We start from the raw sequence: 23,161 nt of genomic DNA on the forward strand, positions 1-23,161 counted from the left end.
CAAAAAAGAAAAAAGATTAAATTCTTATGTATAATAAACCTTACAAAATATATCTGAATTATATGACAATAACTACAAACCAATAACTCAAAAAACATTTTTAAAGATATGGAAAGATGGTCAGTGTTTATGTTAGATTTCATTTGAAGAACAGAAATCATGAAGATGAATGAATTGCCAAGAATTATGCATGTCTATTTTAGTCTGTGCATATTCCTCCCTCTCAGACCAATAATTAAATATACAACACTTCAAATTCTCAAAGAGGAAGGGAGTTTAGCACTGCCAATCCTCAAAAAATACCACTATGCCACACAGCTCTGACCCATGGTATGATGATGTGACACAAGATGGAAGGAGATGCAGTAGAAGGTAAAGGGAAACTAAATACTCCTTGTTTGTTGTTGTGGTGGTGGAGCTGAAGAAAGAAAAGAAGAACAAGAAGCAGCTTCCCATGACCCACAATCCCACAACCCTCTTGCTGTGAGGCAGCAGTGCTAACCACTAAACCACTGTGCCGCATAAAGAAAACTTGAGCTGAGTGGCTCATCACCCAATTTCAAACTCAAGAATACTGAATCGAATATTTAAACGGGGGGGAAATCACTAACAAACAACAAACACCATAGTTGAAAGAGAGAAAACAAAAGCTTTCAAAAGTTAGAGAATTTGAACTGGGGACCGAAAAATGTTTTAACGTACTATCTTCATGTGACAATTCTGAGACAAGAAATAAAGTCAGATTTCTCATGTGAATTAAGGGGGTGGCTGTCACACTGTGTAACACATACAAAAAAGCACAGTAAGTAATCTCTGTGCTTTACCAAAGTCTAATGAGATAAGTGGGATAAAGAATTAAAGAAAGATAACTGGGGATGATTTCATGAAAGCAAAACAGAGCAAACAACTTCCAGCTCAACACACAGGGTTTATCAGTTTATGTGGTTGGGGGAGAGATGACAAATGAGTGAGTTGTACAAAATCCATGCCAACAAATTAGCTGCATGCTCTGTGGTTCAGGTTTGAATAAATTACATTTGCACAAAGAACACTGCTTGTCACAGACATACCTGGAGTCTCCCTTGCCCAGGTTTGCTCCTGCAGGATGGAGGATCGTCTGGTTCTTAACCATCTCCACAACACATTTAGTGTTTAACTCCTTTTCTGAGGAATACAAAACACAATGTTATAATCCAAAGTCCAATCATTCAACTTTACACCGTTATCACTCTGGGTGCACTGTACAATTATCATGGTTCGGTTCACAGCATGTCTGGACATCATGGTACAATGGTACAGGTTCGGTACAATGGGGGGACAGCAACAGGTTTTTTCCACATTGCTCCAAGGACTGGCAGATCTGGGTAATGGTGTTGGACAGTGTTGCCACAGTTACTTTGAAAAAGTAATCCAGTTACTGATTACTCCTTGAAAAAGTAACTTAGTTACTTTACTGATTACTCAATTTTAAAAGTAACTAAGTTAGATTACCAGTTGCTTTATTAATTACTTTCAGCAGCTGCGGACAACCTCCCCCCCTGCCACCTCAACATGAAAATGATAACCCATTTTGCCAAGTCACTTTATAGTCACCCTTTCTTGACTTCAATGAACATAAATACTTGTTTCAAAGACATCTTTTTTGACCTCATATTGACCTGCCAACAGCACTGTAACAGTAAAATGTATAGTTTCTAACCTACATTTTTTTATAAAGGTAATTATATAACGGCTGAGTGGATTCTTGTCATTTGATTGGTGCTTTGTATGTCACATGACATGGATTAATTCATCCCATTTGTGTTGCATTGCATTCAGAGTACGGCTTGGTTCCATTTAGAGTGCAAATTCAGTTCCATACATATGGTACCACTGCACTCTCACGTGCGTGCATAACCCATGCACGCACGCGCATGTGCGCACATACTCGTGCGCGCCCACGCATGCTCGTGCACGCACACACAAAACCAACCCACTGTGCTGCCTGGAGGTTGTTAGCAGGAAGAAAGAACAAAAGCTGGACTCATTTCTGACGTGATTTTTTTTTTTTGCTGCACTGAGGACATATACAGTCTTATTTTTGTTGTTTACGGACGCACAAGCGCCGACCAGGTTGCATGTGTGTGCGGGCACGCGGGGGACACGACTCTCCTATACAATTTGAGCTAACTGACACTGCTAATTCTTGCAAGATATATACACAGACACACATACACACACACAAAACAAATCCACTGTGCTGTCTGTTAGCAGGAAGAGAGATAGAAAACCTGGACTCATTTCTGACATGACTTTTTTTTCGCTGCACTGAGGTACACAGCTGGACCGAGCCGGTTGCATGTGCGCACGGGACAGCGACACGATGAATTGATTGAGTTAACTGATGCTGCTACGCGCGCGCGCGCACACACACACACACACACACACACACACACACACACACACACACACACACACACACACACACACACAAAATCCACTCCGCTATAAGCCTCTGGATGCATGAAGGGCTGCTAACATGAAACGCTGATGTGATTTTTGGCTGGACTGAGGAACTACACAAAGTCTTTTTTTATGGAAGTCCGAAGTCAGTGCACAGCATCAATGGACTACACGTCACAGTGGAACATCAAAATGTAAGTCCCTTTTCTGTTGTTTATAAATTAATAAAATATCAAATGACAATGATCTATTTTAGCTGTTATATAAAACAAATAATGAATGTTTTTACATTCTTTCAATGGTACAAATATTTAATTCGATGAAAGCTGGAACATACCATTCAACTCTGCTTCACCTTGTTGAATGGTATGTTCCAGCTTTCACCTCATGAAATATTCGTACCATTGAAGTCATAAACATTCATTATTTGTATACTATTACATTCTTTCTAAAATTTAAATTCTTTCTAAACTTTTCAGTTATTGAAATTATTATTATTATTATTATTATAATAAGTAGTAGTAGTAGTAGCAGTAATTGCATAAAAAATTGCCTTTAAAAACTGGACTTTTAATCTTGGGCTGTTGTGGGGAGCCACGCCTCCCCCCACCCACACTGCCTTCCCACATGGATTCGCCCCTGCCTTGCTATTTGAGCCTAAGAATGGATAATGCTTATTTAACAGAAAACATGACCAGATTGGCAGGTAAGAAAGTTTCATCAGCATTTTTTACATCATGTTGTCCTGAGAAAAAGACTTGGAAGCATATGGGTAGTAGCAGTAGTAGTATTTGTGCGTTGTGGATCAGCTTTTTTTTTTAAACGAGGACATACACAGAGCGGCACTGAGTTTTAAAAGAAAAAAAAAGAAAAAAAAAAAAAAGAGTACAATGTATTTGTAAAACCATAGCTCTGAGCGCACCACACTTTGAGAGACAACTATTTTTCAACTCGGAGTTGAGCTGCACAGTGGTTGCGGCTCAGTGCTCACAGCTCACTCAAAGAGAGCAAGGTCAGCAGTTCAGACCTCCACTTGCATCTTGTCGGGACACCTGTTTTAGATAGATAGATAGATAGATACTTTATTGATCCCAGAGGGAAATTCGAGGCATCTAGCAGCTTACACATTAGACAAGATCAAGGCATCCAGCAGCTTACACATTAGACAAGAAAAACCTGCGACTGACCCACAATACAAAAATAACAGTAACGCACAGTGACTCAGAGAGGTAAAGGTGTCCTGACACTTGCACGACTTTAATAAACGCACGTCGTCGTGACGATCTCACCTGCTGTGTTCCCAGCTGGACGCAGCGCCTTGTTCCACCGGGTGTCACACACACTGCAGTGGACGCTATGTATATAAAATAATTATTGTGTAGTGGATTAATCATTTTCTCTGCAAGTTGGCTGTTGAAAACGGCTCTAATTGCTTCCTGAATCACAGAGGACCGCTCCAGCCAGAACTGTTTGCGTGTGCACTGAACGAGCTGGAGAAAGCCTTTGGAACGGTCTAAAAATGTTACTGTCACACATAACATGAAAGACGCAGAAACTGGAAGAAAATCTGCGAACCAAAAACAAAATGGGGAACCGCAAAACATTCCACCTGCTGTCGGGAGGGACACACAGTCGGACAGGCCTGCACGATACTGCGGCGACGGTATCTTGAATGCTCGTGTTCACGCGCACGAACACAGTGCGAGCACATGGAAAGTCACGCACACAGCAGCAGAACAAAATATATAATAATAATTAAAAAAAAACAGTTTATAATACTTAATTCCTGTTAGAAAGCATGGACCTGGACTCCACCGAGACGTACACCAGGAAGTAATGAAATGACATGGATTAATGTTCATCCTTTTATGTTTTACATGAATTACCTGATGTGCCCCTCTCATGAAGGCATCAGTCGGGCTCCCATCTCATGAAGAGTCGGCTCCCGTGTCATGAACGCCATCAGCTGGCATGGCGTGTCCAGCGCACAGTGATCCGCTGGTAACCATGTTTCAAATGTGATATGCGTTTTAATTATTACAATGTCGGGAAATCCCACAGTGACATGCACCTCGTGGTGATTTTGTGCATGGCACGATATTCACAAGCGTTGCGGTGCACTGATGCAGCGGTCAGCTGAAGCTATATGCCTCATAAGTTATTTCCACGTGAGGACAGCAAGCCGACGTCCGCACCTCATGCCAATATTATGCCAGGTCATATCATATAAACCAGTACAGGTGTTCCCCAGTTGTGACTTGCAAGTACAGATATCTGAACAGCTGTATGTCGCAGGGGGACACGCCCACATCTGGCTGCAGACTTCGTCAGCTCACTGAAAAACAGGCTCACTCTCTGTTACTTTACACTGTGATTTTCATTTTATGTATGTATTATTATTTGTTTGTACTGCATCTTTCTAATGTCGGTGTTCGTAATGTAAGACCTTGCATGCACGGCCACGTCCAACTGACAGTCGGCAATCAGCTGACAGGCGCTGTGTGCCACAGCAAAGCGATCACAAATGAATGAGTTCACACCTTTACCCTTATTAGCTTTATTTAATCTCCACTCCTTCTGTCTGTCATGTAAACTACATTTTACATGGTGGAAGTGACATCAGCCTGTTTGCCAAGGGATCAGCATGAATGCCAGGCATCATGTTTGGAGGAAACAGGCACCATCCCTTGCAGCAGGAACTGGGAGACTAGTCGGGATTGATGGGCAACGGTTCATCTTTCAGCAGGACACTGACCCTAAGCACACAGCCAAGATATCAAAGGAGTGGCTTCAGGACAACTCTGTGAATGCTGAGTGGCCCAGCCAGAACCCAGACGTGAACCTGATCAAACATCTCTGGAGAGATCTGAAAATAGATGTGCACCGACGCTCCCCATCCAACCTGAAGGAGCTTGAGAGGTGCGGCAAAGAGGAATGGACAAGACTGCCCAAAGATAGGTGCGCCAAGCTTGTAGCATCATATTCAAGAAGACTTGTTGCTGCCAAAAGTGGTTCAACGAACTATTAAGAAAAGGGTGTGAATACTTATGTATGTGCGATTTCTTAGTTTTTTATTTTTAATAAATTTGAAAAAAAAAAAACCTTTCATGTTGCCATTATGGGGTGTTGTGAGTAGAATTTTGAGGGGAAAAAAATTAGATTACTCCATTTTGGAATAAGGCTGTAACAATGTGAAAGAATACTTTGCTCTGTCAGGGCCAGTAGAATTTAGAAGTTAGTGGCCCACAGTGTAGGCACACTGGCCCATGGTTTTGCGCACGAGAGTTCATGAAATTCCACCTTGAAATTAGGGGTGCCGGGAAAAATCAATTCACGTCCAAATCACGATCAATCCAAAATGTCCAAGAATCGATTTTTAAAAAGCATTTTTTTAAACATTTTCTTGCTTACTCGCTGCGTGTACTGTTTGTCAGGCAACGGCCTCCATACTACAGCGTCCCCGCGAGGGGAGGGTCCGCCGTGCTTCAAACATTCGTGAGCTGCAGCTTAGCATGGCGGACAAAGAGCTAATTCAGCCAGCACCGTCTTTGCTGAAGGCAAATGTCTGGGCACATTTTGGATTTTATTATTTGCTGCGTAAGAAGGAGCTTGACATGACTTATGCAGTGTGCAAAATCTGCAAAATGAAAGTCAAGTACTTGGAAACACTTCAAATCCACAAGTCCACACGCTACGCTGTCACCCAGAGCTAAAAGGAGTGGAGCAGCAGTATCTGCCAACTACTGACCAGCGCTTCACTAAACTGCCAGCCAACTCTGAATGAGCAAAGCAGATAAGTAAATTTACATCTTTAGAATCACTTGATTAACCTTATAAAGCTCCATTTTCTTAAACATAAACATTTTTTAAGTAATATAACTATTTCTCAGAGCTCTTTCAATCGAAAATCTATTCTGAATCGAATTGTCACCCCAAGAACTGGAATCGAATTGAATCGTGAGTTGTTGTAAAATTCACATCCCAACTTGAAATCCTGCAAATAAAACCTGTATAATATAAACCAAGCCAGAAAAAACATAAAATAGTCTATGGACCATGAAGATAAAAAAGTAGAATTTATCAGAGGGCATTCTCAAGCGTAAAAAAAAAATAAAGTGACTCCCATAAAATAAAAAAATAAAAGGGCATTTTTTTAAGCAACCCTCAGAGTTGGCTAACTCACAGTCAGAAATGTAAAATATAGATGTAGGTCCATATCAAAACTAAAAAGTATGCCTTGTCTGGATTGGAGTTATAGATCTAAAACTGAAAAAAAAAACAATATGCTTGGCTCCTTTGCTAATGTTGTCACCGTGGGGTTTCCACAAAGGCAAGCTGGTTAGACTTTTAAACTAGCTTCAAAACAGCCAGGGTCTACCAGGACCAAGCATATACTTTACTTACTTGTCAGCATACGACAGACAGGCCCTGCAGATTTGGCAGAAAACCTCATTCTTCTGGCCATTTCTGTGGCCAGGTCAGGACAAAACCTCTCTTCCTCTTGTTTCTTTCATATAGCCTGTTCCTCTCCCTTAATTCATCATCAATAATAAGCCTCCTCTTCTGGCCAATTCCTTTAGCAAAACTCTTTCCTGGTTGTTGTCCAGGTTTGGGTGGTTGTAGTTTAAACATATTTCAATTCCAATTTCAAAGTGTTCTGTTAGATTTGCGTCTTGTTCGTCTTCGTTTCCTGCAGCTTCCCGTACATTTAAAGATGCTAACAAACACTGCCGAAGACTGGTGACGGAAACGGCCAAGCGCACACTCCACGCATCGACAACATACATTTCAATATGCGCAAGATTCTGCAGGAGCATGGAACATGGTTAGGGATGGGTATTGATAAGATTTTTTGATATCGATACCATTATCAATTCCACTTATCGATCCAATTCCTTATCGATTCCCTTATCGATACCGCTTGTGAATTTTCTGTGTACTAAAATTAGGCTTTACAGGTTTTCTATGTCAACAACATTTTATTGAGTCTTAAAGTAAATAAATATGAAATGGATCCTTAAACTCTGGACATAATAAACTCTACGTGGTGGCTCCTTGATCTCTGAATATAAATAGAAATAAACAAAATCTGTAGTTTTTGTCAAAAGCATTTCCTTTCAGACATTATTGGCATGAATGTCTTTCCATACCTCTGAACTCTTGCTGGCTGTGCTTCATGTCAGCATCACTTTACTTCATAAAGAATGCAGGATGTCTCATTTTGGGAAGAAAAAAAGTTTTAGTCGATTGTAGTTTATTTTCTGTATTACAGCATTTGGAAAGAGGTGTCATTTTATTTAAAGGAGCAATTCATTTTGAAGTTATTAATTCCGACCGGACTCGGCCTCGGCAGAGAGCCGCGCAGCGTTTGGAGCTGTGCCAACCTAACGGAGGACGATTCTCGTTTCTTGACTGCAATTAGACAAGATCCCACTTAGCAACTTTAATTGGCACAAAAGTGACTCAGTCACAACTGACATATTTTAATGGCTTTGAGAGGAGTTAAGAAGCAGACTTGCCGCTTCTGAAGAGATATTACTATTATTGCTGTTGTTGTTGCTATTATTATTAATATGTAAATAAAAAAAATTACAATTGTTCATACATTTGACTCTTTTACGACAACAAGCGCTGAGCCATTAATTATTATACAGAAAATAAATGCACACAAACGTGCTGAAATACCAACAGCTAATGCTAACTTTAACGCATTAGCATCTATCCTGTTTTTAAGTTATAAAATACATCTATCAACTCTTTCAGAAGACATAACAGGTCGGTTTAATGTAAAAGGGTATATATTACTCACAGGCATAAGCTCTTTAGGGTTTTAGCGGGGAAAAATTAAGATAAAGTCCAACGACCTAGTGGATCGAACCATTGCTTCATTGGTTCACGCTTCAAAGTGCAGCCGCTCTGCAGAAGCAGTTGATTACAGACCGGCTGCAGGGTCTGCAATCAACGTAGAGAAATGATCATTTTCCCGACAAAGACCATCAAAAACAATGGCCGCTCTGAAGGACTGATAAGGGAATCGTTAAGCAAAAAGACTATTGATATCGGTGGATCGAATCATTTCTTAACGATACCCAACCCGAGATGCGAGATGTGATCCATGGTGCGAGACCAAAACAAACAAACAAACAAACAAAGAAGAAGACGACCAAAAAAACATGGCAAACTCTGTGAAGTTTGATGACACGGAGATGTGAAGAAATTTGACTTTGCCACCGCAAAATATGGTAAAATAAATAGAATTTTACGTAGTTTTGTAGTGGCCCGAGCGGGCCATCATTTGATAAATTGTACTGGCCCGTAGTGGCCCGAAAGTGGGCCAAATTGGTGCTGGGCCAGCGGGCAAATGGCTATGTTACTTTAAGCCCTGGCAAGAGAGAGAGAGAATGCGAGAAAGCGGGATGTTGGCCTGACAGTGAATGCATCAGGACATGTATGGTCGACAACAGAAGAGTGACAGAGGATTGTGAGCAACCCCATGTGTAACCTATAACTGCCGAACAACAATGTCGTCCTCCGATCCAGCACTCGATCCCTGTTGTTATTGAAAACCTTTGATTTAAAAGAAGCAGGCAGTTCCTGTGTGTCAATAGGTTCCACTTGCCATAATTACATGAATGAGTTTGACCGACTCAGAGGTATCCAGAAAGAACCAGTGCATGTGAAATTTGATTCCACATTACATTTTTATGCTGCATTCGCTGTATGACTGCCTGCCCCCAACCAAAGAATTCATCCCATATGTATGAATACATGTACTCTTCCAATCCTAATGATCACAAACACTAATAATTAATCCTAAAATTCAGTGGTGGGTACAGTTCAGTTAATCCAATAACAGATAATTATCAAAGCTAATGTTTCTGCTAGCTGATTTGCTTTTCAGATAAGTTTTAAAACCATCATTGGAACAATTATCTTCTGATAAATTTAGCTCCGATAACTTTCAGTCCGATAACATTTTTTTTGCTGGTAAAGTGAGCAAAGTTTAATGGTCAAGTACGTTTGTAAACCCTAAAATCAAACATTTTAGTTCGTCTGTTGTGTGTTTGTAGCACACTGGCTGCCTGTCGCTTGCTGATGATGTCATCATTAAGCACAAAACGTGATTGGCCGGTCAACGCAGGGAGCATTGTGGGTAGGGTAGTTCAGGTTAACTTTGGATGTTACAGTGAATCGTCCGCTCGACACAAAAACAAAATGGACTAAATTTAGGGGAGGTGATGATCTAGTGGTTAAGGTGTTGGGTTTGAGTCCACAAGATCATGGGTTCAAATCCCTACCTGACTGAAAAATCACTAAGAGCCCTTGGACAAGGCCTTTAATCCCCTATTGCTCCCGGTGTGTAGTGAGCACCTTGTATGCCAGCACCCTGACATCAGGGTGAATGTGAGGTATAATTGTAAAGCGCTTTGAGCGTCTGATGCATATGGAAATGCGTTATACGATAAATGCAGTCCATTTACCAATTTAACATTTTATTTCTTTGTGGCTGATGGTATAATTTAATCGCCAAGAATCGGTGGGGGAGAGGAGCTCTTACGGCACAGCTGTGTACAGAGGGACTTTTCGACACCGTTTAGACACAGGTAAGAATTTATACGTGTTTTACTCTGCCAATCAATGCATTAATGGACGTATTTCGGTTGTTTAAGCCACAGGGTTCAAAGGGTGTGAAAAAAGCAGCAGCTTTTTAGTTCGTAAAAGATGGTGTATCTAATATTGAGATAAACTGTGACTTCTAATACTGTACTTTACTGCTTTTGAAAGATGATGACAGTGTTTGGGGTTTTATTTTTTTTATTCATACATTTTTTGTGCGTTCTTATGTGTGTGTGATCCTTGAATTTACCCAACAGCAAAAAGTGAAAGTGAAACTAGTTTATCAGAAGCCGACAGTGTAATCTGATGTGGCCGTGTCCAAATCAATACTAAACGTTATCGGTTATCTGTAATAAAGATACATTTTTTATCAGTTTAGCATCATAAAAGATAACTTTTCAGTTATCGGATTAATGGTTATCGAAGCTAACTTTTTGGTTAGCTGTGCCCACAACTGCTTAAATTACATATGACCTCCATGAGGAAAATGTGTTAGGACCTTTGACACTCTTGGAGGTTGTGGAGAAGTGAAACAAAGAAGGACTTTATTCAAAAGAAAATGTAAAAATTCAGTTCAGGAAGACATGAACCAATATTTGATACTTTATCATGGATAAAAATTATTCTCTGCACCACCATGAATCTGCATAACCACTGATGCAACAGACAGAAGTTGCACTGTGGACAGTTTCTCACAGCCAAAGAAGCCTGTAACTGCTTCAAAGTTGTCTGGCTGTTTTGGTGACTTCCCTCATGTGTGTCCTTTCTTGCACAGTCATTTAGTTTTTGGGAACTACCTCTTGTAAACCACAGATTTACTACATTGTTTGTATTTCTTAATGACGGATGAAAATGAAGCCCAAGAAAATGTTCATGTGTCCATCCCATGACTTGTGTAAAGTGGCTGTAAAATAAAACTGGCTGTAAAATGGAAGGCTTTTAAAAATAAATAAAACTTATGGTCTCTGAAACAGTTTTATTTATTTGCACAAGATGGCATTGGACTGCAAATAACTCAATGAATTTATGCGGTGATGTAATTAAATTATCATTTGATAGATGAATAGTGAGAAGGGAGTAGGAATTTATAAATTCTTCCGACTGCTTTTTCAACATTTTCTTTGACATATTTGCATGCTTGCTTGCATATGTGTGTGCTCGCGTGCATGTGCACATGTTTTGTCTTTGTCCAAAATAAGTTCATTCAATGTATAAAAATGGCTGTACTTCGTAATGTGATATTTCTGTTAAGCCACTTGAACTGAAGTCAAAAGTCTAAATTACAAGAACATCTTGATTGGTTCATTTCAAGTCCACTGTGGTGGAGTAAAGAGCCAATATTATTAAACTGTTATTGCCCAGAAACCTGACAGTAAGACAACCTACACAGATTAACCAGCCAACTACACTAAAAACACAATACATGATGCACAAACATTTTTCCCCCCATCCATCATCTCTATAATAAATAGTTGTCTCTCATTCACTCAAGTTGGAGGGTGAGCTGGGATGGTACTAATTTCGGTCTCACTCACTTATAAAACCCCTTCTTTGGACAGACTCTGGGGAAAGTTCCAGTACTGGAGAAAGTACTGCTGACAGTTGGGAAAGACTGCAAGCCAGAATACTTTCGGGGGCACATCGAACCAATACTGCGAGTTTTCACCCAGTGAGAGGTGAAGCACCTCATTAATTTATTGCTGTTAACACAAAAACCGGCACCCTGTGTCCTCTGCATATAACTATCCTAATTACAACCAGGCACAATCCAACCACTAGGGGCAGTGAGCAGCCACAGACCGGCACTCAGCATTCCAGATGCAGAAATGCTACTTTGCTCAGGAGGAGAAAAAGGGGCACCACCTAACATGTATGGTTTTGATGGTGGAAGGAAACCCACACAGACATGGAGAAAACATGCAAACACTACACAGAAAGAACTTTGACATGAGTGGAATCGAACTCCAGACCTTGTTCTGAAGCAATGGTGCCAAGCACTGAGCCACCATGCTGCCGTTATTTTGTTTTCACTATTCTTTAACCAGATACTTCAGGGCTCTCCCTAAGCCTGGAAGCGTGGCACAGCACCAGGCTGTTACATTCTCAATGCCATCATGCTGATTTTCAAGTTTAGGGTGTTCACTCTCTGTTTTCTCAGATAATTTTGCTGAAATTTGTTGGTTTGCAGCCACGCAACGTGATTTCTCTTGCTTTCCTGTGTAAGCTCATGAAGCAGACATCTCTCAACATACAAGACTCGCACGTCATTAGTCTGGTTTAAGTGTAACTCAAAAAATAAAAATATGTTATTGGTGGAATCTCGTAAAGTTCAACACGCAAGTTTCTGTATGAGTGAATCGTGAGGACTAGACCAAAAACAAAATCACTCAAGGCAATGTCCTTAATCCCTGAAGTGCTGAAGGTGTGTAGTGAGCGTTTTGCATTGCAGCACCCTGACATCAGTGTGTGTGTGTGTGTGTGTGTGTGTGTGTGAATGAGTGAGAGAGAGAGCGCGAATGGGTGAATATGAGGCATCGGTGTAAAAGTTCTTTGACCATGAACGTGCTGTATAAATGCAGTCCATTTACATACAGGGAGCAAGTTGGGGATTCAGGATCTTGCACAAACAAGTTTCCTATCTGAGGGGAACTGAACAAAGGATCATCTGGTCAGAAACCCACCAGGCCACCAGCCTCCCAATAGTTAGTAATAAAAGCAGCAGCCATTTGTTAATGGGTCTGAGAGGCAGTGTTTGCGACATGTGTATAATTAATGGAGGTATTGTGGCCCAACTTCAAGCAGTTTTTCAGGGGATCAATGCCTTGCTCAGGAAATTAACATTCAACCATGACCAGCACTCAAACCCACTAACTCTTTGATTTGTGGACAGACCACTCTACAAAGTCAGCAGATTAACAAACTTCTTATGATCATGCAAATGTCAGAATAATCTTGAGAACTGTTTGGGGAAATCGGTTAATATTCCCAGGTTAATATCCCAGGAATCCTGCTGCTCTCCACACATGCAAAATAGTTCATTTCTATCACAATGATACTGATTCTCTCAATATCATATTTTGATATATCTGAGCAAGCACCATACTACAAGGAGGTCAAAGGTCACAGATATTTAGTGCTTGTGCAAGGGCATGGCACTAATCAGGATGGTTAGTGCTAAATATCAACCAACTGCTGGTTCTTACCAGCTGCTATGTTATGTTATTTTAATCTTTCAGGATGAAGCACTGTGCGATATTTTCAACCTGTTGTGTGTCCGTAACAGTTGTAGATTAAGATTTGCACTTTACACTCATAGGTTTGGTTTGTTTACTTTATATGTGACTGCTGGCAGAAAAAAAAAGAAAATCCATCACTGATGATCTCACTGCCTGAGATACTGAACTAATCACATCCTGACTGAGGCTAAATCTGACAACACGCTGATCAACAAAATCAGATGCATATGGGGCAAAACGCTGTTTAGAGCCTCATTAACAGCACATCAGTGTCAAATGTCACCGAAATTACCCACAATTAATCTGCTCTTCGAAGACAACAAAGCAAAAATGCACTGTGATTAAAATCAGGCAGCAACCAAGAAAAGCAGTGAGAGAAAAAGAAAGAGCCAAATTTAAAGGGGGTGGGTCTGAAAAAGCATTTAAAAGAAAAAAATACTTTCTGCCTTCTTTACCCCCATGATGCTGTGGATCTGCTTAGCAGAGGGGAAAGTGTGACACGTTTGTGTTAGCAGCATAAATGTAGCCATTGTTATGTTGTGTCTCCGTAAGCAGCGCCCACTTTCCACAAGCTCTTTTTTTTTTTTTTTCTTTCCTTCTCTGGGCTACTGGTCCTGAGGTTTGGCACATCAGCCACCAGGAAGCTGACTGGCCCTGCTGTTGCTATGCCTGGGCTTGCTTCAAAGTCCACAACCATGGGAACATGGAGCAACATTAGCAAATACATTCCCACTCCCTCCCTTCCTGCCTTTGTCCAGCTCTGCAACAAGACCGCCTCTCTGACACGACACACAAGAGGACATTCGCCAGCCACAGTGAAATCAGGTGTGCGGCGTGAGGTGAGAGCTGGGATCACGAGACACGTGTTCTTTCAGTGTCAGAGACTGACACGTCGTCTGTGTGTGTGTGTGTGTGGTAAGCGGAGCAGATGAGTATGTCTCTGCAGCAAATATAGTGTGGCTGAACTCAGCAGTCAAAACAACATTCACGTTCCTGAAAACTGGGCCAACAAGACAAGATTAAAGCAAACAATTTCAACATACTGCTAACAGTATTACTAGTAGTAGCAGTGAACCAGTAGTTTTTCTAAAACTAAACATAATTCTGGAGCCTGGGGGGGGGATCTCATGAATCGGAATGGGTATTGATAAGATTTTATCGATATCGATGCCATTATCGATTCCACTTATCGATCTGATTCTTTATCGATTCCTTTATCAATACCTCCAATGAATTTTCTGTGTACTAAAAGTAGGCTTTACAGGTTTTTTTACGTCAACAACATTTTATTGAGTCTTAAACAAATATGAAATTGATCACTGGATCCTTGATCTCTGGACATAAATAAAAATAAAAAAAATTTGTACATGATCACTGGATCCTAGATCTCTGGGACAGGTTCATCCAGGAGTTGGCAAGACCTTATTGAAGACATTGTCTTGGTGATTAGGGATGTCCTCATGTATTGTAATAAATATTCCAGAGAAAGGCAAGAGCTTCTCTCAGAATTTAGAAGAATATTCCTGAAAGAAGTTTCTGTTGGAAGTATTTTAGACATAGGATCAGCAGGTTAGGTGAAGTGGAAACTTCATAATTGTCCAGTTCTCTCTTGGAAAAGAGAGCTTGATTTCAATGCGACAAACCTGGTTAAATAAAGATTAAATTAAAGTGGGAGGGGGAAGTGTTGCCTTTTTAAATACTTGAAAGACACTGGACTCAAGAGGATTTAGTACTGCTATAACGGACTGACGCAGTAGTTGGTAGCAATGCAACAATAAGGATTCTGGCTGCCATTAAACACCACAGAAGACAGGGTACATTTGTTTTATATCACAGGAGCATGTTTTGAGGGCGGAGCGCATTTCCCCATTCACAAAATGCCTCAAGAAACCTAAAAAAAAAAATGCATAAAAGTACTTAATTTCCTCATATTTGTTGTCAGTATGAGTAAATCGTCAGACTCGGAGCCATTGATTGTGCAGCTAAACTCATTTCCTCACTGGAGTATGCGCGAGGGTTCGTTTGTTTTACATCACAGGAGCACGGTTCTGCATTCACAAAATGCCTCAAGTAACCACAAACCATGCATAAAAGTAGTTAATTTACTCACATTTGTTGTCAGTTTCGGCAAATCTTTGGACTCATTCCCACTGATTGCACAGTTAATCGCATTTCAAGTGTGTGTGAGGCAAAAACAAATGTGTTTTCATCATGGCGAGTGGTCGGCGCTACCAGCTAGCTCCGGCGTAATGTGAATTAAAGAGTAACCAATAAGGCAAAAAGGCTATTGATACCAGTGGATCGAATAATTTCTTATAAATCTTAACAGGAACCGCTTTTGATACCCATCCCTACTCGTGAATGAAGGAGAGTTCAGTATGTGTGTGCATACAGATGTGTTTCTCTGGTCATGATCCATCAGCATACAGGTGTCTCAGTGTTGAGGGCCCCAATAGATGAAGGAGGCCAAGGGGACACCCATGTTCCACTTGGCTGTGGCAGATAGGTGGTTACTTTGGAGATGTGGCAATGGACTGGTTGTCTGTCTGGGTAGCTGTCACCCAAGACCCAAGGCGGTTCTGTTGTGTCATGGATGTGCCAAAGCAGTGCTGCCAACTCCTCAGTAAGAAAAGTAGCTACTGGCTGTCCTAAAAGTCACCAGAAGTTGCTAAATGACATCATCATCTAATTTGCATATTGTCTGCATGGTATGACATCATCACAGATGCTGTAGGAAACAACGTTATGGGACAGATCAATGAATTATAAACATAAACGTAAATATTGTTTGGTAAATTCCATATTCATAAATGTAGAGTACTGAAAAGGAATTTAGACAGACTTCGGGATGAATTTGAACAATATATAAGCAATACTAAGGTTATACACTCCCAAATGTCATAAAACTGTTACACTCTATAAGGAATTGAAGAGAATTAATGTTAAAGAATGTCTTTACTTGTGTCATTGTACAATTTATTTATATCTCTTTGTGGCCTCGTCCTTTGTTTGTTTGCTATTCATTTTAAAAACATGACAGACAAAACAGTGAGTAAAAACACCTTAATAATATCGAACTACAAATAAACTTGACTGTTGGTTTGTTTGATTATTTTGCCATTAAAATTTGCTATCACTTCTCAAAATAATATAACTTCTCAAGGCCAGGGATCCTCAAAGTCTGGAGACTAATTAGTCACAGCGCAGCAAACGAGGTGAGCAGACTGAGCGAGACAGAGTCAGGTTTGACACTCAATGCAGGAACAGCCGCGGAGGCATTGCGTGTGCGTGTTTGAATGCGGAGGATTGTAGATAACCCTCCGCTCAGCGCTTTGCTCTGTGGCTTTGCAGCAGCAGCGGACGTGGGGGGGACCCGCTGCCGCTCGGTTAGAACAGAGACTAGATCTGAGTCACCAAACACCAGAAATATTACGCCAGGAAAAGTAGCTAGATTAGTCGCTTTTCAGAAAATAAGTCGTCAAGAGGGTTTGGAAAGTTGCCAGATTAAGCGAGAAAATCGCCAAGTTGGCAACACTGTACAAAGCGCATCAACAGCACATCTTCCCAGACTTGACTTGCTATTAGACTTTACGATTACAATACAATATTAGTTTTACACATGACATTTTACCAATATACTTATGGACCACTAGGGTCTAGAGGATGACATTTTTCGGGAATTCCCGTGGGTCACGTGATTCCTGTGGGATTCCCGCGGGATGGGATTCAAAATTTTATCAATCCCGTGATTGGGATGGGACGGAAATAAAAATGAACGGGAGTGGGCAGGAGCGGGAATGCCAAAAATAGATGATGATTTTCATCTATTTAAAACAACCAAAACGCGTTCACACCGGGCGCGATCAGACGCTACAAATTTGCAGGGGTCGCATGGCGACGGACGTGCCTCCTTCGCCCGGTGTGTCGCTCTGCTTTTGCTGCGAAAATTCGCCCCGGTGCGTCATCAAATATGAGGAGCTTCCATTCCGCTCACTGGCTCCGGTTGTCAGTCAAGTTAACATGACGGACCTTGATCACACAGAGCAAGTTGTTGTGGAAAGCTCCCAATACAGAGAGTATCATTATTTGCTCCAGGAGCTGAGTCTGGATGACGGCTGCTTTCAGCGGTCCTTCCGCCTCTGCAGGACCCAATTTGAGGACCAAGTGTCCCGTTCAGGCGCGCACATGTAAACAATTAAAAAAAAAAAAAAAAGAAAGAAACTCCGCTGCTTGCTGCTGCTCGCTCTTCCACCAAAAAACTCTGTCATAATTGTGTTTAGAAACCAGTCACCATTTGTTTTATTATACATCTGTGTAGTTAATTAATAAAATATTCTCCACAGACGATTCGCTCGCGCGCGCATATAAAATAAAAAGAGAAAAACTCCGCTGCTTGCTGTGGTGCTGCTGCTCACTCCAAAAACTCTGTCATAAGTGTGAAATAACGGACAAAAGAGACATACGAGGGCTGTCAATAAAGCAACGGTCCTTTTTATTTTTTTCAAAGACTATATGGATTTCATTCATATGTTTTTACGTCAGACATGCTTGAACCCTCGTGCGCATGCGTGAGTTTTTCCACGCCTGTCGGTGACGTCATTCGCCTGTGAGCACTCCTTGTGGGAGGAGTCGTCCAGCCCCTCGTCGGAATTCCTTTGTCTGAGAAGTTGCTGAGAGACTGGCGCGTTGTTTGATCAAAATTTTTTCTAAACCTGTGAGACACATCGAAGTGGACACGGTTCGAAAAATTAAGCTGGTTTTCAGTGAAAATTTTAACGGCTGATGAGAGATTTTGAGGTGATTCTGTCGCTTTAAGGACTTCCCACGGTGCGAGACGTCGCTCAGCGCTCTCAGCCGCCGTCGTCAGCCTGTTCAAGCTGAAAACCTCCACATTTCAGGCTCTATTGATCCAGGACGTCGTGAGAGAACAGAGAAGTTTCAGAAGAAGTCGGTTTCAGCATTTTATCCGGATATTCCACTGTTAAAGGAGATTTTTTTAATGAAAGACGTGCGGACGGGTCCGTGCGTCGGGACGCGCCCGGCGCGGTACGGCTGCACAGGAAAAACACCTCCGTGTTGATAACCATTTGTAAAATCCAGGCGGCTTTTGATGGCTTTCAGTGGAGTGAGTATATGAGAAATTGTTTAACAGCAGGACATGTTCCAACTTGTCCTTAAGGCTTTCAACAGAGGTGTTTTTCCTGTGGCGGAGCGTCGCGTGACGCGCGGACCCGTCCGCAAGTCTTTCATTAAAAAAATCTCCTTTAACAGTGGAATATCCGGATAAAATGCTGAAACCGACTTCTTCTGAAACTTCTCTGTTCTCACGACGTCCTGGATCAATACAGCGGCTGAGAGCGCTGAGCGACGTCTCGCACCGTGGGAAGTCCTTAAAGCGACAGAATCACCTCAAAATCTCTCATCAGCCGTTAAAATTTTCACTGAAAACCAGCTTAATTTTTCGAACCGTGTCCACTTCGATGTGTCTCACAGGTTTAGAAAACATTTTGATCAAACAACGCGCCAGTCTCTCAGCAACTTCTCAGACAAAGGAATTCCGACGAGGGGCTGGACGACTCCTCCCACAAGGAGTGCTCACAGGCGAATGACGTCACCGACAGGCGTGGAAAAACTCACGCATGCGCACGAGGGTTCAAGCATGTCTGATGTAAAAACATATGAATGAAATCCATATAGTTTTTGAAAAAAATAAAAAGGACCGTTACTTTATTGACAGCCCTCGTAAGTCCTGCTCACAGGCTGCTACCAGATACAGGACATGTTCACATCTTCAGTCAAACTGGAGACATCTCCACGTCACTACATATTCAGTCCCTCATTGATCATCACGGCGCAAGACATACGGGAGTGGGATGGGAGTGGGACTGATTTTGAGTGGGAGCGGGATGGGATTGGGAGTCATCTTTACAGGAGTGGGACGGGATGGGATTTATTTTTTTACTCCAGTCCAGGATTGGGACAGGATGGGATTTTTTTTCTGGGAGCGGGATGGGATGGGAGTGAAAATCCACTCCTGTGTCATGCTCTACTAGGGTCCCTCATGGACCACCAGCTATCCACAGACTACTCTTTCAGAAAGGCTGACATAGATGGAAGGTCAGTAATATGTGTGCTGAAAAACAGTGGTCCTAAAAATTCACCTTTGTGGCACTCCCAAATTTCCCACTGTAAACAGATTATTTACCCACAAAGTCAATGACGTCGAGTCTGGGAGCATGTGTTCAGTGTGTTGGCAAACGGCAGCAGCCAGTGGTGTCACTGAGTATGCTAGGTAAAACTACCGGCTATTATTTCTCATGTTGTCTGTGGGACTACGCTCTCATGGCTACGGCTGACCCTTTCTGGACTTAATGCCGTGAAAATTTATTGTACACATGCATTCCTGCTACTTTTGTCTTATTTTGTCTGCAAACATGACGACACATAATTCAAAGTAAAGGTCACAAAGCACTTGAATCTCCAAAGCATCCTTCAAAGCTTTGAATCGAGGCTTTACAGACTGACTTAAGCTACGATACCTTGTTATTGACCACTAACGTTAAACATCTAGTTGACATGAGGTAATCCACTGCGTTAGCCGACATCTGTACTTTAAGCTGTGCTGCTAACCAGCTAAACAACTTTGTCAAATGGTAAGTTTTAAATCATTTCGATGGTTAAGTGAAAATAACCAGACTAATAACACACTAAAAGGCAGTTTTATAGCAGTTATACACCTATGATCCTTGAATACACTGATTATTAGTCTCATCCACTATTGAGTTTTACAGTGAATAAGTGAGACGGGGGGGTGTTGAATGAAGCCTAGTAACATGCTTATTATTAATGATTATAATAAAAGCACTTACACATTAATTTGCACATAAAAAATAACAAAAATGACACTCACAATGTATCAGAAGCCACCAAACAGCACACTTTATAAAAAAATTTGAGGAAGGGTCACCATATCTGCCGCCACCTAGTCATTTTTCACTACATCCATGACACCATGAAACCACTCTGGATCCTGGATGACAATCACCCAGGCAGACTATCAGTTCATCCCCACATGGCCAAGGTAACCATCTACGAGGTAACCATCATCTCATATCTACTGCATCCAAGTGAAGTGTGGGTGTGTCCATGAACTCCAGCTGCTGGAGTCCACAACACTGAGACTCCTGCATGCTGGATTCATGTCAGAAGAAGCACACCACATGGACAAAACGTGGTAGCTGATATTCTCTCACAATGCCAGTGGTGCTTCTCATCAGAGTCTCTCAAAGTAAATGTTCATTTGACAGAGATATTTCAGCAGTACCCAAGAATATTCCAAAGAGACCTGGTACCAAAGTTTACGAGTCCAAGTCTGACAACCATACAGTAAGACAGAAAGCACCAGGAAGCTAAAGACTTGGACCTTCCTTGCCCTGCAAAGATATCAGCGTCACCAAACACCTCTGACTTCATGACTGTGAGTCCTTTATGATCAGATAAATAATGTAGTAGTTTTCAATATGATTGACGCATTTTTTTAATTTTTACTCTTGTGTAATTCTTCAATTGACTCCTGGCTGCCTATTGAAAATTCAACTGGCCAATCATTTTTTTTTTTAAAGAGTAATGTCTAAGGAGTATTTATGCTGAGTTTGGTGCTTGTTTCACTGTTTAAAGATTCCTCTGTATTCTGTTAGCTGCTGCACTACTGTGACCTTTGTGGACTCACTGGATACTCTGATTGCAGCAACTGAGAAGCTGAGTGAGGAATCTGAGTGTCTGGTTTGAGATAGTCCTAAATCAAGACTAAGCTCCAGTAACAAATTCCTGGACTGGGCCATAAGAAGTGAATCTGTATGTGGTGAAAGTGATGAAATTGTAGAGACATTCACTTATCTCAGCAGTGACATACATGCCCTTGGCCTTTGAGATCAAGATGAACATGGGAGGAGCTTATGGAATTCATGAAGCCAAAGATGTTTAGCAATGTCAGTATCTCTACAGGGTAATGAAGGTCCAAGCCTTTATTCCTGGTGCTTATTGTATGGTTGTCAGACTTGGACTCTAACTAGTGACCTAAGGAGATGACTGTCTTTGATACCAGATCTCGATCTCCTTGGGTACCGCTGGAATGACTTTGGGGCAAACTTGCATTGAGGGATCATCAGCGTCAACACTTTGTCCATCTGACTGACTGACTGAGTGCTGAGGATCCCAGTAGCTGGTGAAGGCCAAGATCACAACCACATTTCACCTGGCTGGAGCAGATAGATGGCTGTGGAAATGGGCCGGTTGTCTGCCTGGGTGGTTACCACCAAGACCCAAGGTAGTTGGATCAGTATTGTCCTGATGTTCCCAGACCTGACTTGGTATTTACTGTGTGGCTCTTTGTTGTATTATAAGTCCCTTCAGCTTGCCCCTTGTTTCACTCATCCAAGGTGGATCTGCATGTTGATTTGGCACAGTTTTAATGTCAGATGCCCTTCCTGATACAACTCCATGCCACATGGAGAATGGGCAGGAACCGGGAACCTTCTGCACTGGAAAGAAGTGCAGGAACGCTTGGCCACCCTCTGCTTGGATCTTTGTGACATTGATGGAGCTTTATTGATTGTATTGTTTCTGTCATAAGTGTCTCACCTCTCCTGTTCATGGGCCGAACTCGAACAGCCACTTTGACGTTGGAGTCGTCCAGGCTGCTTTCCAACATGTTCCAGTCAGTCGGTTGCGATCCAAAAGAAACCCGGACAGCTAGCTTCCACGCCAGCCCAACAATGAGGCCAAAGAAAGCCGGCTGCTCATTCTGCTCATATCCCCTCTTATATCCACTCAGACGTGTAGGCTGAAAGAAAAAGTCAAACATTAGTTTGGAGATGTGGCTGAGTAAACACAGGCTACCTGCTAGGCTAACCAGCTAATTTGAGGAACAGCAGCAGGAAAGAAGCACGTATTCCAACATGTGACTGCGTAACGCCTCAAACTTTAATCCCCTTTCAAGATACATACCGCACATGATTCATCCTAGTGGTGACACCGTTATCCGACACTTAAAAGCAAAAAATTCCACAAAAAACCGTTACAGCTTCCCAACGGAATCTGTCCACCCAATGTGTCAAGCTCTGCACATCCAACAACATCCGCTTTTCCGCCTGCATACCGTACCTTTCAAATTAAAAGCCACTACATTTCATCACATTGATTCTTCTTGTATGGCAGCACCCTGACATCGGAGTGAAAGTGAGGCATTATTGTAAAGCGCTTTGAACGTCTGATGCAGATGGAAAAGTCATTTTACATTTACTTCTTACAGAAGTATTTTGTCTTTTTCTTCTTACTGTTGTCTATGCAATCAATCTGAGATCCAGACTAAAGTGTCAGAAGACTTAGGTGCAGTCTGTGCTTGGCTACAGGCAAACAAACGTACTTTAAATGCAAAGAAAATCAAAATCATGTTGTTTGGCTCCCAGCAGCGACTGTCGAGAATCCATAAAGGGCTCAAAATCCAAATCAGTGGTGAGACATTGGAACAAGGGTCACATTTCAAATACCTGTGTCTCTGGTTCGATGGTGCTCTAAACTGGAAGCACCACAGATCATTAGTAAAAAGATTTCTCAGCGTATTGGTATCCAGGCCAGAATTCGCTCTTTCATCTCCTCAGCCACTGCAATCCTCCTCTACAAATCTATGAAAGCCCCCATCATCTCATATGGTGATGTTATTTGGTCCAAGGGGCTACAATATAACCTTGAGAGAATCCAGAAATTACAGAACAGAGCTGCTAGGGTTGTGCTCAGGTGCAGTCGTAGAACTCACATTTCAGACATGCACAGTGCGCTCAGATGGTCAAAGTGCCTGGACAGTATTA

General features: G+C 41.7%; 1 protein-coding gene across 1 annotated transcript in view; it reads right to left on the reverse strand.

Moving 5' to 3' along the window:
* LOC117503402 (kinesin-like protein KIF13B) overlaps nt 1-22,239 on the reverse strand; it is a 126,599-nt gene extending 104,360 nt beyond the window's left edge. Inside the window, exons 1-2 of the mRNA XM_034162619.1 lie at nt 21,936-22,239; nt 1,071-1,164 (exon numbers count right to left, since the gene is read on the reverse strand). Of these exons, the coding sequence (XP_034018510.1) occupies nt 1,071-1,164; nt 21,936-22,158 (317 nt within the window). The 5' untranslated portion in view covers nt 22,159-22,239. The remainder of the gene's footprint in view (nt 1-1,070; nt 1,165-21,935) is intronic.
* Between the last annotated feature and the right edge of the window lie 922 nt (nt 22,240-23,161).

Source organism: Thalassophryne amazonica, chromosome 2 (genome assembly GCF_902500255.1).
Source record: "Thalassophryne amazonica chromosome 2, fThaAma1.1, whole genome shotgun sequence".
Classification (NCBI taxonomy): Eukaryota; Metazoa; Chordata; class Actinopteri; order Batrachoidiformes; family Batrachoididae; genus Thalassophryne; species Thalassophryne amazonica.